The sequence below is a fragment of the Nicotiana attenuata genome, chromosome 7 (genome assembly GCF_001879085.1).
Source record: "Nicotiana attenuata strain UT chromosome 7, NIATTr2, whole genome shotgun sequence".
In the NCBI taxonomy this organism is placed as follows: Eukaryota; Viridiplantae; Streptophyta; class Magnoliopsida; order Solanales; family Solanaceae; genus Nicotiana; species Nicotiana attenuata.
In genome coordinates, this window is record NC_031995.1 from 30,741,327 (window position 1) to 30,759,440 (window position 18,114).

At 34.0% G+C, this 18,114-nt stretch overlaps 1 protein-coding gene and 1 long non-coding RNA gene across 3 annotated transcripts; both read right to left on the reverse strand.

Annotated features, from left to right (window-relative positions):
- On the reverse strand, positions 265 to 3,885 carry LOC109230439. The gene is made up of 3 exons (XR_002068638.1): positions 3,626 to 3,885; positions 1,867 to 1,930; positions 265 to 431 (listed from the first exon to the last, which is right to left on the reverse strand). It is a non-coding gene; the product is annotated as an uncharacterized LOC109230439 (long non-coding RNA).
- Positions 8,132 to 15,945, reverse strand: LOC109228891. Of its 2 annotated transcripts, none has more exons than XM_019394138.1 (7): positions 15,854 to 15,945; positions 15,490 to 15,581; positions 10,412 to 11,257; positions 9,546 to 9,928; positions 9,329 to 9,427; positions 9,021 to 9,188; positions 8,132 to 8,523 (listed from the first exon to the last, which is right to left on the reverse strand). In XM_019394138.1, the coding sequence occupies exons 3-7, from the start codon at positions 11,226 to 11,228 to the stop codon at positions 8,377 to 8,379; spliced, it is 1,614 nt and encodes a 537-aa protein (XP_019249683.1). In that variant the 5' UTR covers positions 11,229 to 11,257; positions 15,490 to 15,581; positions 15,854 to 15,945; the 3' UTR covers positions 8,132 to 8,376. The 2 variants fall into 2 exon arrangements, with proteins under 2 accessions (XP_019249683.1, XP_019249684.1); XM_019394139.1 differs by having other exon boundaries at positions 15,840 to 15,894.

Here is an 18,114-nt window from a genome sequence, read left to right on the forward strand (position 1 = left end):
TTGGTAAAAAATCATGCAAATGTGGATTATGAGAACATTTAACAACAAAAATTATTGTTGCAAAAAGTGATCATATTTACCAACATTATTTGTTGTGGTAAAAAAATTGGCGGAAAAGTTAGTTATTGATCTATTATTAAGGCTTTTAGCAACAATTGCTATTTTGTTTATGAATTACCTTTTGTCAACAATAATTTCACAAATGTATGTATAAAATAATAAATTTTATCTATATAAATGCCAATACATAAAATTGATACACTTTCAAAATATAAATCTCCCAAAATGTATGCTTTTATTTACAAAAAGAACAAAAACATCATATACCAAGGTCATTAAGTTCTAATCTAATTAATCCCTAATCTTCTTCCGACAACTTGTTGCGCCGCATGGACCATATCTCCAGCAATGATGATTTAAGCATATTCATCCTACAAAAGAAGATAAATATAATTACATTTTGATAAAAGAAAATTATAAAGTACAGAACTCGATTAACAAAGAAAAAGAGGGAATAAGATATGCATGTTGTCCACTTACTAAATATTGCAACTACTTCATCATTGAAAATGTCACATATTACAAAATTATTGAATAGAAACATTCAGCTAAAAGAAAGCTGAATATAAGTTGCAAAATTATTAGATCAAGAGAACTACTCCAAATAGAATTGAATAAACTGAGTTGTAAATCTTTCAAAAATTCCACAGCAAAGTTGAATACTTCCCCAAACAAAGTTGTTGCACCAGAACCTACTAAATACTCCCAAAGATATAATATTATAGTCAACCAAATACATACAAAGATTGATTCAATTAAATACTCATTTGTGCACACAGCCAAGATATGTACTTTTTCATGAAAGATAAAGTTACTTAGCATGACTTGTAGACTTGCCTCATCCTCTTCTTCCAAAATATAGAACTATAAGATCAACAAGTATATATAGTAGCAAGAATGTGAACGCCGTAAAACAGAGTAGAGGAAACAAAAGATACAATTCACTAAATGACACTAGTTCCATCAATTTCAATCTACTCCATAGTTTTTCCAATCCATTGACAAAATCAAGAATCCTCAAATAAACTTAACTGATTGTGCATTTGGAATTACACAACAGGTCTAACTTTACTAGAAACATGTACAACAGTCATGCCATAATCATAATTATAGGCTGCAAGAAATATTGGACCATCGCAAGGGAAAAAAGATGCATTTAGTAATGGATAGTATTAGAACAGAAACAATAGCCTTCTTCCTTGACTTTCCTCCTAGGCTGCCTAACATAAAGAAGGATAAAGGTAGGACATGATTTGAAATATTTAATTATTATTCCTATTTGATTAGAAACAATCCACTCTAGTTGCAACAGAAAGAACCAAGTTCTTTGTATATGAAATTTGTAAAGAGTAATTTTTTTCTTTATGCTAAGTTAAAATCTTTTTCTCAAATCAAGTCCTATGAATACAATGAGAATTGCAAATGACTAAGTGATCTTTAACAAAATCAGTAGATCAACTGCTCAGATATTTAAGTCAATTATCTACAAATTGATTGACTTATAGAAACTAGGCTTATGGGTCAAGGAAATATATACTATGACCTGTTGCATACGGCTTTCTCTTTGCAAATCAAAGGTTTCATTTCTTATTGGTTAATACATGGATATTTCTTTCCTTGTGTTTAAATCCCTACTGTACATTCAACCTATGTTGCTCGGAATCTCCAAAAATATCGTCGGGTGCGTGTCGGGTCCTCCAAAAGTAGTGTATTTTTGGAGGATCCGACACGGGTGCGACAGCATTTTGGAGAGTTCGCGCAACATTGTATTCAACAATAAAGGTTTCTACTAAAGCAGAGAATTACCTCTTTTTCTCCATCTCATGTTTCACTGTATTAGCAAGAGTTTTCTCTCCACACTTGCGATATTCTGGAAAAAAGGAGGCAAGTATGATTGGTAGCACAGATAATTCAAGAGCAATTATACACAAATATATAAGTGAAACTACGAACCGGCACTAGCAGCTTATAAAAAAGTAGTGAATGAATGATAATTGATAGTACAAATAAGGCTTTATGAATGTGTCTTTGAGAGGCTTCCCCACCCACTGATCTTTCCAGTAAGGCTGTCGTTTGCAATTCTTCTAGAGAAATGATGCTTCCCTCTTGGGAAAATTCCAGAAAAAGTGAGATTTATTTGGGAAGTTTTAAGAAATTAGGTAGCTCTTAAGGAATTGATAAAAAAGAAATGAATGTGACAGCAAAGTTAGAGTTCTTCTGCAATGAGGAAGTGCCTTTATAGCTCGATTTATTTAAGTCGTTTTCAGCCCTTTTGCATAAATACATTGGCTTAATGTTGCACATGGGAGGAAAGTAACACAGGAAAATATAGAACAGAATAGGCTAAGATCACTAACAGTTGATATTCTGTATGTTAACAGATGGATCAAAGTTATAGGAATATTACCATGACGTGATCAACATTGCTTTCTTTTATTGATTAGCTCTCTTTTTTCCCCTCCCCCGCATGTTTCTGTCCTTAGAACTTTTTATTAAAAGTATTTCCCAAATTGTAATTCATACCAAGACATGTTTGACCATGTCTATATACCTTAGCCACAAATTGATTGTATTTTTGTGTACTCCTTTCAAGGATGCAGCACATGCATATGTTACTTCGCCAACATTGCTTCTTCGCTAATTTTCAGTCTTTTAACAGGTAGCTTAGTCTTTTATTCCTTTCAGTTTTCTGTTGTCATTTTTATACTTAGTAGTATATTAAGTCAGTGTCTAGAGACGCATTAAGTAACTTAATTACTTTAATACTGATGCAAAGGTACTGGAGAGTAAAATATAGGCACTTGAGAAGACATATATAAGGTATAATGTAAATGGTTTAGAATATAGAAACCAGTTAAACAAATCTACTACAGAATATATTCAGCTACAAAGTCAGGAGTTTCTATTTTAAATCAGAAGTCGATAGGAATTGGTTAACAACTCTAACACAGTTTTCTTTCAGAATGAAAAAATGAATAGGAGCAGGAAATCGAACATCTACATATAAAATGCATAGGGTTAATTCAAGCACCTCAATGTATCACGAAACAAACATAAGTGATCAAAATACTCACCGATGAATGTAACTTTGGCTGTAACGTGAAAAACTGCCACTACCCAGTTAAATAAAGTTTTATATTAGCAGCTTTTATTTAGAAAAACGCAGCTTGCACAAATAACTTTGCAATAAAAAAATCTCACACCATATACAAATAGAAGAAAAATGGAGAAACTCCAAAAGAGTGAACAACCAGTAGATAAAGGACACAATCAACGCTTTTAAATAATAAATTTTCACACTAAAACCCCCCATTAAAACAACTAAACTCAGAGCAAAACCAAAATCAGAAATTAACGACATGCACCAAGGTATTTCTTTCCAAACATGCATAACAAAATCAAATAAAATACCAGACATGCATGTAGAAAATCTTGCAATAAATTATTTAAAAAAACTGAGAAACCAACATCAAACAAAATAGACAAAAATTTCATAGAAATCTATAAGTGAAAGCCAAAAGTCAGTACACAATGCAAGAAATAAAAAACAGGGAAGAAAACTTACCAAACTTCACAAACACAGTAGATGCTAGAAGATTTTAGCTAGCATAAGGTAAAATCAGAAGAACATATAAATCCAGAGAAGCCCAGAAGAATTGAACCACTCCCTAAAAGAAATAAGACATCATAAACTTCTCATTCAACTGCTGAAGTACCAAAGCATGAAGAAAATAGCAGAGTAGCGAAAGAGAGAGATAGAGATTTTGTAATTAATAAAGTTACATAAGCACGATGGTCGACACAATTGTGGATCATGGCATAGCAAGATCCCTTTTTTACTCTAGAGACACCAAAAATTAGTTCAAGTTGCACCTCTCAATTTTCAAACATAGATGCTAAAGAAACGAATATAGACAAAGCAGAAACTAACTTACAGTGAGATGTGGGAATAAAAGTAACACAGCCAAAGAGAGCTCCGCAAAGCCCGAAGCAGCCTATTCTTTAGGAGCATTACAACACAAAAAATATAGCCAAAACAATCTATCCCAATTCCAAAAAGCACAAATATGCCAATAAATAAATAAATTATAGTCACGATCTGCTTGTGAATCTACAAGCAATACAAAGGAACGTAATATTTTAAATTAAAAAAAAAGGTAAAATAGAAATACCAACCAAATAAGACATGAGACCATTGATTAGAACTAGAATGGAGCTATAAGTACTGATGTGGATGAACCACACTATCTTTATTTAGAACCTGTAAGAAAATGGTTAATTTGATGCCCTAGTTTTTGCTTTGAGAAAGTTGTCGACCCTGGTTAGGACTTCCTAACTAAAAAATCTAAATCGAAGCATTCAAGGAATTGAAACCCTAAACTAGAAACAACTAAAACTAGAGATGAAGGAGCTTACAATTTCAAGCCATAGCCGCAACACTGGAAGATAAGGTTGTCGCTCAATTGAACCTCTTAACTCAAAGCACGAGTCGAAGGGTTGAACGAATTGGGGAAAGTGAAAGCCAAAATGAAAATAAAAAATGGGAGGGATTCGCGGGGAAAAAGGGAGGGAAGTTTCCCTTTTTTTTTTTTTGCTGAATATTGAGAAAGAACTAAATATTCTTTAGGCCACAAGTCAAACAAACTGTTGAGAAAAATAAGTATTTTACCAACAAGAAAATACTTTTGGCAATACTGACAATTTATTGTTGCCAATTTATTTATATTTTAAAAATTTTATATTACCCAAAAAGTTATGGCAACAAAATTAAAACGTTAGCCAACAAGAAATTTTTTGTGGGTAAAATTTCTACGATATAGCAACAACTAAATAGAGGTGTTGCCATTTATTGATATTTAGCAACAATATCATTGTTGTTGCTAAAAAATTGTTGCAAATTATAAACTTTCTTGTAGTGTGATCACGACCTAGTTGGGTTAAAACTGCATCGACCACCCTCACTACTCAATAGTAGTGTAAGCTTGGACCCGATCACATGCAAAGATAGTTTTCTTGTCTAAAGTTGAAATTTAATCCTTTTTTTTTGTTAAGAACAAAAATTTAGTCCCTATCTCTTAACGATATGATCACGATTTCTATAATAAAACATAAAATTCTGAATATTTTTATTCTTATCGGGTAGACCGATAACCGAACCGACAAGGATTGGTAACCGATTAACCAATACCCGATAACCAATATCTTATCAGTTCGGTTATCGGTTTAGCATATTTATAAACCGATAACCGATATGCCAATCGATAATATTTACAACCGAACCGAACTGACCGATACTCTCCCCTACAAGGAAGTATTGGGGAGATGTGATTAGGCATGATTTGACATTGCTTTAGCTTACCAAAGATATGACCCTTGATAGGAGAGTTTGGAGGTCGAGAATTAGGGTAGAGGCCTAGAGGGTTAATAGGTAACATGTTAGTGTTTGTCTTGTATTATATTATTCTTAAATTTCTATTACTAACATGTTGTTTCTTTTCCGCTTCATTTTCTGATTATCTTGTTGTTGTTGTTACTGCTTGTTGCTACTACTTTCTTTCTATCTCTCCCTGAGCAGAGGGTCTATTGGAAACAGACTATTTACCTTCTCAAGGTAGGAGTAAGGTCTGCATACACACTATCCTCCCCAGGCCCCATTTACGGGATTATACTGGATTTGTTGTTGTTTTCGGTAAAATTGTTAACCTTGTGTATAAGTAGATTTCCATTAGCATTATGCAATTAACAGTTCTACTTTTCTACTGCTAATAAAATGGTTAACAAACAGGAGGAAACTCTAAAACTACGAGGTCACCAAACACTAATACTCAATTATGAATAGAGAAAATGGTAAAAATTGCACGGGGCGCCCTATTTGGTCGCCCCCTTTTAACTTATACCCGTTTTATTTTTTCGTTTGCATCCGTACTCATTTTTTTTGTTAAAAGCGTCTTAGAAAGATGATTTTGCCTTTCTTTAATAAAAGACTATTGACAAACTGCAGGACAAAAACTTATGCATGTTTAGGCTAAAGTTTTAGCAAATGAACTAAAAAACTTCAGCTTGTTTAGATGGATAAAACTCAGGACAAACTGTAGACTGCATTATAGAACTTCACCATGCTTTTGGTATGAAGTTTTAGCAAATGAACTAAATAACTTCAGCATGCATTAGCATAAACTCTTTAGAAAATTACATAGTGTAAGACAAGGCATGTTTAGTCTGAAGTTTTAGCAAATGAACTAAAAAACTTAAGCATGTTTAGTCTGAAGTTTTAGCAAATGAACTAAATAACTTCAGCATGTTTTGTCTGAAGTTTTAGCAAATGAACTAAATAACTTCAGCATGCATTAGCAAAAACTCATTAGAAAATTATATACTGCAAAACAAAAACTTAAGCATGTTTAGTCTGAAGTTTTAGCAAATGAACTAAAAAGCTTAAGCATGTTTAGTCTGAAGTTTTAGCAAATGACCTAAATAACTTCAGCATGTTTAGACTGAAGTTTTGGATAAAACTCATGACAAAACTATAGACTGCAAGATATATAACTTCAGCATGCATTAGCATGAAGTTTTAGCTTCAATGTGAAACAACTTCATGCTATGTTAGCATGAAATTTTAGCTTCAACATGAAACAACTTCATCCTACATTAGCATGAAATTCTAGCTTCAACGTGAAACAACTTCATGCAAGTGTGATTCTGAAGATGAATCTGGATAAGTTTCTAATTTTTCATAAAGTTGCTAAGAGGAGAGGAGGAGATCTTTTTTCACGAAAGAGGTTGCAGATCACGCGATTAATGCGTGATGCAGGTTTTATATCTTTTGTCAGGGGTGTAATTGTCATATTATTACGGATTTTTCGTCGGCTACCAAATCAATAATTTTTAAAAATAGGGCACAGGTTAAAAGGTGGCACAAATATAGGGCACGACTGCAAATCCTCCGAGAAAATGACCCTCTATAGCCCCTCAAAATTTTAATAGCCCATGTTTTTCCCCATTGACACGAAATGGCCCTCCGGCCCAAACATATTACATTTAATAGCCCGAAATGTCTATTTTGTATATTTTTTGGATAGTGGCAGTCTATTTTGTATATTTATTATATAATGATAGTCTATTTTGTATAAAAATTATATAGTGACAGTCTATTTTGTATATTTTTTGTATGACCACGGCAAAAGGCTCGCTCCCATAGGTTAAATCATCTTGACAATTGACACATATAGGTTAAATACACTACAATTCTCTTTCTTTAACAAAAAAACAAAAAAAAAAACAAGAAATACTGTAATGCAACATTTTAAATTGTTCAAGATCTCGCAAATGTGATAAAAAGTTTTCAACTTCTTCCTCGTTATCATCTAAAACAGTAAGATCAAGAAATAATAAATCAAATAAAAGCACTTCTTGAATGGAAGAATTTGTATTCCAATCAGAGTTGTAAAACAAGCTTTTAACTTGCTTCTTGATGGGCAAAATAAATATAATCGTCCATAGAATCAGGAAAAGGCTTAGGACAAAAGTACTAGAAAATTCACGCAAGAATACTTACTTTACGAGTCAGGGGGTACTTGCATTCAATTTACAATGGATTCAATGGTGGCATGAGTGAACTGCGCCGTAAGTACCGTCAGTTGAGTTTGTTAAATCTTAGTGGCTAGCCATTAGAATTGGTTGTGGGCTATAAAGTGCCTATTATAATTTATGACCAACGGCTGATATTAGATTCTAGCGAATGGCAAGTAATGAAATTGGCTCATTATGAACATGGTTTGACTAAACCAGGCAACGAAATTGCTGCCTCCCAAAACAATTGAGTAACCAAACACTGATATTAGTTCTGAATATGGTTTGATCAAATCAGGCAACACAATCGCCTGTATATTTTTCGTGATAGAAAAACCTGTTCCTGAAGTGAGGTTTTAAGACGACGATACTTGGTAAGTATCCATTGATGATGAAAAACGAGGAATTAGCACTACCATAAATCAAAAGCCGAGTTGCACATAACCACAGATTTCAATTGAAATTTTAGAATGTAAAGCCTATATTCCACTGTGGATATTCCTTGATACATAAGATATTAACAGGAACGTCCATACAGAAAGCATGCAAGATTGAACAAAACTTACAAAGTCTGTACAGCTTCAGCTCAACAGAGGTGGGACTGCTGCACAAAGTATGTACAAATTATAATACAGTTTCAGGAACATTTTCCTCTTCTTGGAGAATAAATATTTAACAAGAGAAAAAAAAAAATGTCCGCTCTTTTTAACTTATCGACCCACCATCAACTGAACCAACTCCCTGTATTCACAATCCGAGTTTCTCTGTAGACAATGCTGTGGATTTGCAGATAGGACAAGTATTTTTCCCAATCAACCATTTCTTTACGCACTCTTCATGATACTCGTGCCTGCACTCAAGAATGCCAATCTTTTCTTGGTCTACGTAATCAGTCTGCGATAACATGTTTAAACATATGCAGGCCGTCAGAGCTATCTCAAAGAAACAAGCAACAAGAAAAGGGATACAGCTTCACTGGAAAGTAAAGCTTGGAAAATGTAACAGCATATAATTGTATAATAATAATGCAGAAGCAAATAAGATGCAATCTTCAAAGAATGAACAAGGAAATGATCACAACAAAGAAGCCGAGGCAGCACTGTACCAGGTGGACAGCCAAAAGTTTATCTCATTCCCATGATAAGGAATCCTTATACAGATTCACGACAATGTTTTGATGAATTTAAGATCTCCAAAGAGAATGGCAACATAAACATTAAGCAAAGTGCTGTAAGAATAAGTCAGATAAGGAAATTTTAAAAATATATAAATATAACAAGTACATAGCATCAATTCGAATTTTATAGAAACTATAGGTCACAAATTGACTAGACCCCTGCCAAAAATCTTAATAATCTTATATCGAATATAAGTCCGCAAAGGGGTAATACCTGGCATATGACACAGAAATCTGTTTTGTGATCTAAACATGTAGCATTTTCATGAGGGCAAGGAGTCTCGGAAGACAAAAAAATTCTCGTTTTCAAATTGGTACCAATGGCTTCCTCTGATAAACCAGTGGTCACTTCGCCAATTTGTTCCCCCAGTGCAAGAAGTTCCTGGATAGGATTTTTATATTGAAGGATAAGTTAGCCAAAGTTATAGCAAATAATTGACCAAGGATTACCACAGCTTTTACTTATCAACCATCATGGAAAATATGTGATGATACATGCACTTAACCTACAATCTTCCTCACCTCATAAGACATGTGATCTATGTCCAAACGCATATCTCTGTGCTGATCAACAGCATCACCAACTTCATGGTACCCTGGAACATCCAGCATTGCCACTCCCTAGTAAAATCACCAAAGAAAGAGACACCCATCAACATCCAATCCCATTACTTTAACAGAATGAGACAACAATACGACAAAGAGAATGAGAAGAGCCGGTCAAATGGAACAAATTTACATTTTCTAGCAAAACTCTCATGTTAGGGAGGTTGCTTTGTTGTGTATTTGTTTCAAGCATGAATTCCCTTCGATGAGGTCTGTAGAACCTAAAGCCAGTCGGTGGGAAGGGTCCGATATATCTAGACCCTCCCTCTACAACACCTTGGAATGGATTATTAGTGCGATTGGACAAACTATTTCGTAGATTTCTGTGTGAAGATGATGTCATCTGCGGAGAGAAGCTCATACTGCGGCCCCCCACAGATTGCGTATTAGGTGGCGGGTGATGATGGTTGGGTGGTCCGTGAGGAATAGGTGGATACAGAAAACTAGTCAAACCTCCGTTGCTGGCAGTTACTTGGTAACCTTGCACACCCATGTTTCCAGCATCTATACAGCCACCTAAAGTAATAGAAAAAAAAAGCAGAAGAAATATGCAATCAGTTACTGAAGTTAACTTCTAGTACTTGGAATAAAGATCATGAATTGCTGTTGATAATTTGAGAAAAGGAAAAAACAAAGGTTTTCCAAGATTATTAAAAAGAGAAGTGAGATAAACAATCAGTTATAAAAGTTGACTTTTAGAACTTGGAATAAAAGAGACAAATAATGCATGAAAATGGAAAAAGGAAAGAACAAGACGTGTCTCCAGTGGATTGTCCCTTTTAAACATGTAAGAAGAAAGAAAAACAACTGAAGATGCATTGCTCAACTTGGCAGCATGCTAATAGCTCATAAGAAAACAAAACTTGGAAGAACAAGGAGACTTTGATGAAAACTTTAATGAAGGGGAGAAGATAACCTATCAAACAAAAAGTAGGCTGAAATAGGTACTCAAAAACACAGAGAATTTTTTTTTTTTTTTTTTTTAAAAGGAGTAACTACCTGGCAGATATGGTAAAGGAGCAGCCTGATTCCAGGCCCAAGTTTCAGCCTCAGCACCGCTACTATTGAAAGGCAGATCCAACCAAGGATCGCCAGGAAACTGATAGGCTTGGCCAACATAGTTTCCTTGAAGCAGATGATTGTTGTTATTTTGCAATACAGTATCTGGATCACTAGCAGATCTGTTCCTACCACTTCTCTGTACTCCATCTTCTGTGGACGATGATGACTCATTCCCTCCATATGGAGTGAATGATACAGTATCCGTCAAAGAAACATCAGATTCACGTGCTCTAGTGATCACTGGGACGACGGAAGTACTACGCCCCCCCAGAGCAGAATGATTCTTTTGCTTAACTGAGCCTCTGACACTGTCCATATAAGGATCATTCCTACCAAAACTGTCTGCGCTAATTCCAAGGATGCCGTGAGTGCTTGAGAATGGACGCCGATCATGTAACCCATGATTTACTGGAACTGGAAAATCTGTCGATGCAGATGGAGCAGCCACGCAAGGGATATAGTGATTTGATGATGTTGCAATTGCTGTGTCAACGTTGGTGGCAGGATGGCGCGGTTGAACCCCATTGGACGATGACATCCCATAAAGTAAACCGCCTTCTCGAGGGTCTGGTAGATGGTGCAAATAGAAATTAGCATTGTTCCCTAGAGTTGGTACTATAGTGTGGACATTTGGATGTGGACAAGCTGTAAAGCTCCCGTACAACAAAGGCTCCGGTGGGATATACTCTTGACTCCGCTGATCTGCTTCCAAATCAATTATTTGATTATTGTATGACATACTCCTTTGCCCCATGGTGTCGAGTACAATGTTGTGGATAATTCCTGGTTAAAGAAGAATAACACGTCATACCTACATCCCGGTACATACATTGACTAAGCGATCACATAACTCAGTACATGCCAATGCTTATATTGAGATTTTTCTCGACATGAGCACACTTCAAAAGTGACTCCAGAGTTAACTGGATTCATTCGAAAGTATTAGGATTACCCTCTTTAATTCAGAAATTTGCTTCTGTAACACAAACCATCATAGACATTACACCAAGTAACAACAGAGCTATTTGCAGTTGCTACATTTGGTAAAAAGCATCCAAACCATGGAGAAAGGGGAGTGGGAATTAACTGAAGCGAATATGGCACGTGGATAGACATCAAGCTACTATTCCAGCTTTAAGAACCGCGAGCTCACTAGCCAAGAAAGGAGTATCTTCAAGATGGAAATCTATGTTGCCCTCTTTACTTTTACTTTTGGAGAGGGAAGAGATAAATAAGATCCACTCCCGTCATTGAAAGACAGTAATCCAACTATCCATATTCAGGTCAAGCAAACTGACTGTGGGAGAGAGATCAATTGAATACCCCAACTTAGAGACTCTCCACAAAATCAAGTACAACACCACTTCTATGGATGCTTAAGAGAAGCTAAGGTAAAAAAGCCACATTCCCAGCTAGTTGAAAAAAGAAATCCACATTCCGGTAGTAGATACACAGGGAAGCTACACAGGAACCCATTGGAATAAAGAAGAATACTTACAGCCCGATACAGATGGAGAAAAGGATGACGTCGAGACAAAGAAAGCAGCAGGGAGAGAGAGGGTTAAACGTGGCTACTGGAAATTGCATGGGTGGTGAGTGAGCACCGATAAAGTGATATACATAGTGAATCTTAAAACGTCCTAAAGTAGCTAAAGTCGTAAATTTTCTAGCATAAAATGGTTGGGAGGCGGAAAGCAAAGCTACAAGAAGATGTGCAAGATGCACCTAACAAGTAGAGGCTATCGTTTGTCAGAAAAGGAATTGAGTTCATTAGAGCAATTAAGCCGTTTCTGTTGCAATATTAAACCACAAGAGGCGAAATATTTCAATTTTATTGAAACTGAGATGGTAGCTGCAGGATACTAATGGTATTGCAGTAAGCATAATAGTTAATTACTCAAGCAGCAGCCATAAGGCTTCAATTAAATGTAGCCTTGTGAAGTTCAACCGATTGGCTAGCCCATTTGCAGCTATGCATTCATAGGATTTACACTAAACATACCATTTAACCAATAATAAGATTGCAGATTAAAAGAAAAAAAGGTGTAGATTCTATATTTATTAATAACATCATAAAAAAGAATAGAATTACATTTCTATAGCATTCAATTCCCTCAGAAGCCAAATGTCTGACCTGGATACGTGTCACTGGCACTAATTCTTTTTTATATAAAAATGTATCACTGACATTATTACATCACAATGATTACAGATCATAGCTTTATCGCGAGACGAAATAATGTGCTCGTAATCTGCAAAAAATTCCCAGCTAAGCCTAGATGAATCTGATTGTTACCATACTTTTTCTTATGTACTCATTATTACTCGTACCATCCTTAAACAGGCTACAGAGACGATAATTAGCAGCAATTCATGCATCTGCTACAGCCAAGAATTACTAACATAAAAAATTTGACTTACAGAAAACTTTTTTTGATAATGGACTTACAAAAAACTGCAATATACTTTAATAACGAAAACAGTAAAATTGGATCTAGGAAACATGTATTAAATAGGGGAAATAACTAAGCATTTCAAATAGGTCTCCGCTCAAAACATGCTGCCATATATCTGAGCGAAGACAGAGAAATGGAAATCACATTAGTGTCTATTGCTTAATCACACTTCCGAATAGGCAAAAGTTTCATAGCAATAGGCTCTTTCTGACGGATTTCTTCCCCTAAATACGTGTTAACATGCCAAGACCTTCTTCCTTGAAACATCCTGCTGGACTAGATAAAGGCAAACATGAAAGAGTACCCTTCTTTCAATTGTTTAGATATGTCTTTCAGAGTAGAAGCTCTGACAAAATTGACAACCCGGATAAAATCTTCACAAATTCACTGTTCCAAAAAGGCCACCTTTACCCCCTTAGCCAGTCAGAGACCAAATTGAACCTCGAAATCTACAGAAGTCCACATGACAGTGATGACAGCGACACCAGCAGGGGAAAAAGAGACTTCTAGCTTTGCATTCACACAGTATTAATTCTTTTGCACATAAAAAAAGAAAAAGAAAGCTCATAGAGAGGATATGAAACTTAGTATGGTCAATCGCAGATGTGACAAGAAAAAAAGCATTAGGTAGGATAGAGGTAACTATCAGCTATCAAAAATATCAGATCTCCATTACAGGTTAAGCCGAACTTGCCAAGCGGTTACTAAACACTTCAAAGAGTAGAAAAAGGTTCAACAAGTAGCATCCGCATAAGGAGCTCCATCATTCATGGGACCATGTTTAAAAACTCAAGATGTTACACTCAATACGAGATATATTAGATAGAAAACCCGTATGTTAAAGGTAAGTACCCTCCAATTGAGACCTCTCTTTGGAACCCCAAATCTATCTTCCTTCCATCCACTTCTCATACAAGAGCTTAAAAACTCCAACAGTTCTGGAAGTTAAACGTTTTTATCACAAAATAGAGCTCGCTCTATGAAGATTTGCCTTTCTTTCCTAGTTTAGCTCGAAGGAACAAGAAGCTTTAGAAAAGTCAACCAGATAGGAAAAACTTGTTTTGACAGTTGAAGAAAGATAATATTGTCAACAAAAAGCAGCAATAAGAAGGTACTACAAGATATTATGGATCATGTATATCACTTAGTAGATCTAGTAAGTCATTTACATCATTTACAAAAGCCAACCTCCACCAAACGACCAAATAGAAAAACTGACAGAAAATGAATATAACCAGAAAGGAGTTAACTTCCGCACTCCTCATTGGCATAGCAGGCAGTATCCATCATAGTTTAAGCAAGATTAGGACCACGTTTCTCTGTTATTTCATGCCCCCGGAACATCTTATTCAGTTCATGCATCTTTTGCTGTTCTACTAATAGGAGATTCTTTTCTATGCATGAACTAAAACTTGCAGAAAGGTAGAAATTCTCAATAACTAATTGGGTTTTTTCCTTCCCTGAGACAAGGAAACAATGTTTAAGCTTCTAGTTATATTTTTCTCTTCTAAGTAAATTTAATGAATCCCTCCCCCCCCCCCCCCCCCCAAGAACAACATCTTAACTGACATATGTAATTATCATAAATTAAGGTCAAATTCTATACCTACATAATGTTGCTCTTGGCAACACACGTGGAGAACCATTTCATAGAGTATGTGTTCTCACAGCCCCAAGTCTAAATAGTTAGCTTTTGAGGAGAGATGTGAAACATGCTTAATAATGCTCAATATCATTTGATTAAATAGTTGACCCGACCCCTGAAACTATGCAACTAGAAATTAACTCCTAATCGAGGCAAACAAACTATTCATATCATTAAAAAGTGAAACCTTTTCTGCAGATTAGTCCGTCGAATTATGATGACTTCTTCCGAGTGGATGTCATTAGATTGATATGGATTTCCATAACAGAAGACAGGAGGGCTGAGGAGGTAAAGATATACGCAAAATCTATCTTGCAAGTGTTGCAATGGCAAAAGATACAACATCACACAACATAAAATTATGAACTAAAAAGGAAAAAACACAAGCAAAAAATGTTCACAGAACTGAACCATTAATGTGAGGGCAGCTGGTTACCATACTGGCTCACCATAGAAAGTACGTTCCCTAAGGGCAACGCCTATAAACCATTGCAACAAAGAACACTCAAACACTCACTTGAGTTTCGGAACTACTCCTAGTAGTTTACAAATTCAACAAACCTTGATTGCTGAGGTTAACCAACGCAAAAGATAACTTTGTAAACCTTTTCTTTATAAGGCATAACTTCGAAAACTAAAAACATCAAATACATTCTTTATTTAAAACATATTATCACTCAAGATAGAAGCTAAAAACATTGATAATATGAACATCTAAGAGCTACATTTGAACTTTGGGATTAACAAAAGGGAAAATAAATTTGTGCACAAACCCAGAAATAGATATAGAAAAAACTAATCTTTAATAGTAATTATTTAGGGGAAATTAGCATGCAATTGACATACAAACACATGCAATTCACTAATTGAGAAGCAAAAAAAAAAAAAAAGTATATGATTAATCAAAATCTTACCTTTTTACCATCCACATAAGCGATTTTTTCGCTGTATCGCCAATAACTATAGCACAAATTTTTTGAAATAATTTCACCACAAGTGCAGACCCCTGCATAAATAACCAAAAAAGAAAGGAAAAACCCCTAAATTGAGATATATATTAAAAAACAATGATCATACAAATAAAATCCAGCAAAAAAAGCGTTTCTTCTGGGAAATAAATGCATGCACTTTCACAAGATTAATTAATAATAGAAAGCTCCAAACAACCAAAATATACAAATATTTGTTTTTTGATAAAGCTGAAAAACCAAACAAATAGAGATTGATCAAAAGATTCCAAATGGAAATTAGAGAGAGAAATGACAAATCTTTGGTAACTTGAAGAGAGAGAAGCATTAGCACGTGTTCTTCAGAAACTATGAACTTGTGTAGTAGTATTACTTATTCCTTTATTTTATTTGCTATTAACTGCTACGTGGATGTTTCCATTTTGGCAGTATAAACCAAACTCATAACCAGCACCAAAAAATAATCCGAGTTAAAATTGAAAAAAAAACTGATTGTGATTTGGTTTGATTTAGTTTGATATTAAAGAAGAAAATCCGAACATAATTAATTTAGTTTGATTTTAACTAAAAAAAGTCAAATAAAAAACCAAACCAACCCGAGAATACTTTATACAATTTTTAAAAATATTTTATACATATAAATATTTATAGCAATGTACTTTATAAATATTTTTTAAATTTTTTTACAATTTTATCTTTTAACGTATTATTTCAAGTTTAGACTTAACATGCTTGGATGGTAAATAAATTTTATAGCCCATAAATATAGTAGCTCAAACAAAGTTCAAATCAATACTAATGCTAACAAAAAAAAAAAAAAAAAAACTCAATTCAATACTAGGAATGATGATAGTGTTGGATATCTATTTTTTAGTTTTACATTGGTTTATATAATGAAAATGCATAACTTAGTTTATCTTTTTCTTTAGTGCTTAGTCATATAATTAATAGTATTTATTAGCTATACTTAGTTTAGCATTATACAGTATAATATTTGAATAATGTTAATTTTTATTTTGGCTTATTAATTATCAATATTTATTTTATACAATTTTATTATCTTTGTTATTGAATATTTTAGTATAATGCTATGGCTTATTTCATATTATTGTGTTATTTTCTTGAAATATACATTATATAGTTGTATCTTAATAGGACTAAAGAAATATTTGGAGCACAAGTTACATATTTTATGTTGTGAAGACTTTACAGGAAAAAATTCAAAAAACCGAAAAAACTCGAAAACCCCGAGAAAAATCGAGATTGAAAAACTCGAGTTTGTTGGTTTGGTTTGTAGATTTAAAAACCCGACCATTGGTTTGGTTTGGTAATTGAAAAATTCGAACCAACCCGACCTATGTTCACCCCTAATGACCACACTTGTTTAATTTCCGCAGTAGCCCGTTAAATTCAGCGTTTGGATTATTTTTAGGCGGCGTTTGGACATAAGAATTGTAAATCCGAAAAAAGTGGGAAAAAATTTCTAAGTGAAAGTGGTATTTGAAATTAGAGTTGTGTTTGGATGTGAATATAATTTTGGGTTAGTTTTGAATTTTTGTGAGTGAGTTTTAGTCAAATGTCTTTTATCTTCTTTTTCTTGACTTGGATAGTTTTTACCTTTATAATCTTATAAAGGTTTTAAACCTCCTTGACCACTAAAGCTATGCTTTTGGGCTACATTTTGAGTGAAAATATAGCCCTGAGTGAAAATTTTAGAAAATAGCATTTTGGAGTTTTTCAAATTTTCGGAAAATTCCAAAATACATCTTCAAGTGAAAATTGAAAATTTTATGGATAAATACTGATTTCGAAAAAAGTAAAAAAATTTCTAAAAAAAAGTGAAAAAAAATTCATGGCCAAACAGACACTGAGTGTTTACTTTTAGTATGACTATTTAGATTAATTCTTCTAAAAAGTATCTCGTGAAGGATAACTAGTTTCAATTAAATAAACTTTAACGTACTTCTAACAATTCCCTACTACCATGCTCATGTACTAAAAGAAGTTGAATTCCTAAAACTTAGCTTATAATTCTTAACTGAATGAATCTTATCTTTGATTTTTGTAATGTGCTTTATTTTGTATAAATAGCAATCCCAATTTCCAAATAGTATATTTATCGTTGCCCTATATGTGGTCCTTATTTAAATATATTTTATTCTACTTTATACCTATGACCCTAATAATTGTTCAATCTATTGTCTTAAATAATTTATGAGAACATAAATATCAACAACGAATTAAAAAGTCATAATCCATACCTGATCCATTAGAGAATCTTACACATATTCATATCTATTTTACCATAACAACTGCAACATTAATAGAGAAAAAACTAAAATTTTCGTATTACTTCCAAACAACTAGATATAAGACAAATTATTAAACTTTTGATAATTAGTTTCACTGTTAGATAACGCAATTAACATTTAATTCAGCTTATGTCTGAGTAGCTTCATACTTTAAAATGTTATCCTCATAAAATGCATATCTATAGCTTGCCATCAGTTCCTCTTGTTCTTCTATCGATTTATGATTGATTTAACCCCGTTCCAGTATTATTGAAATTGC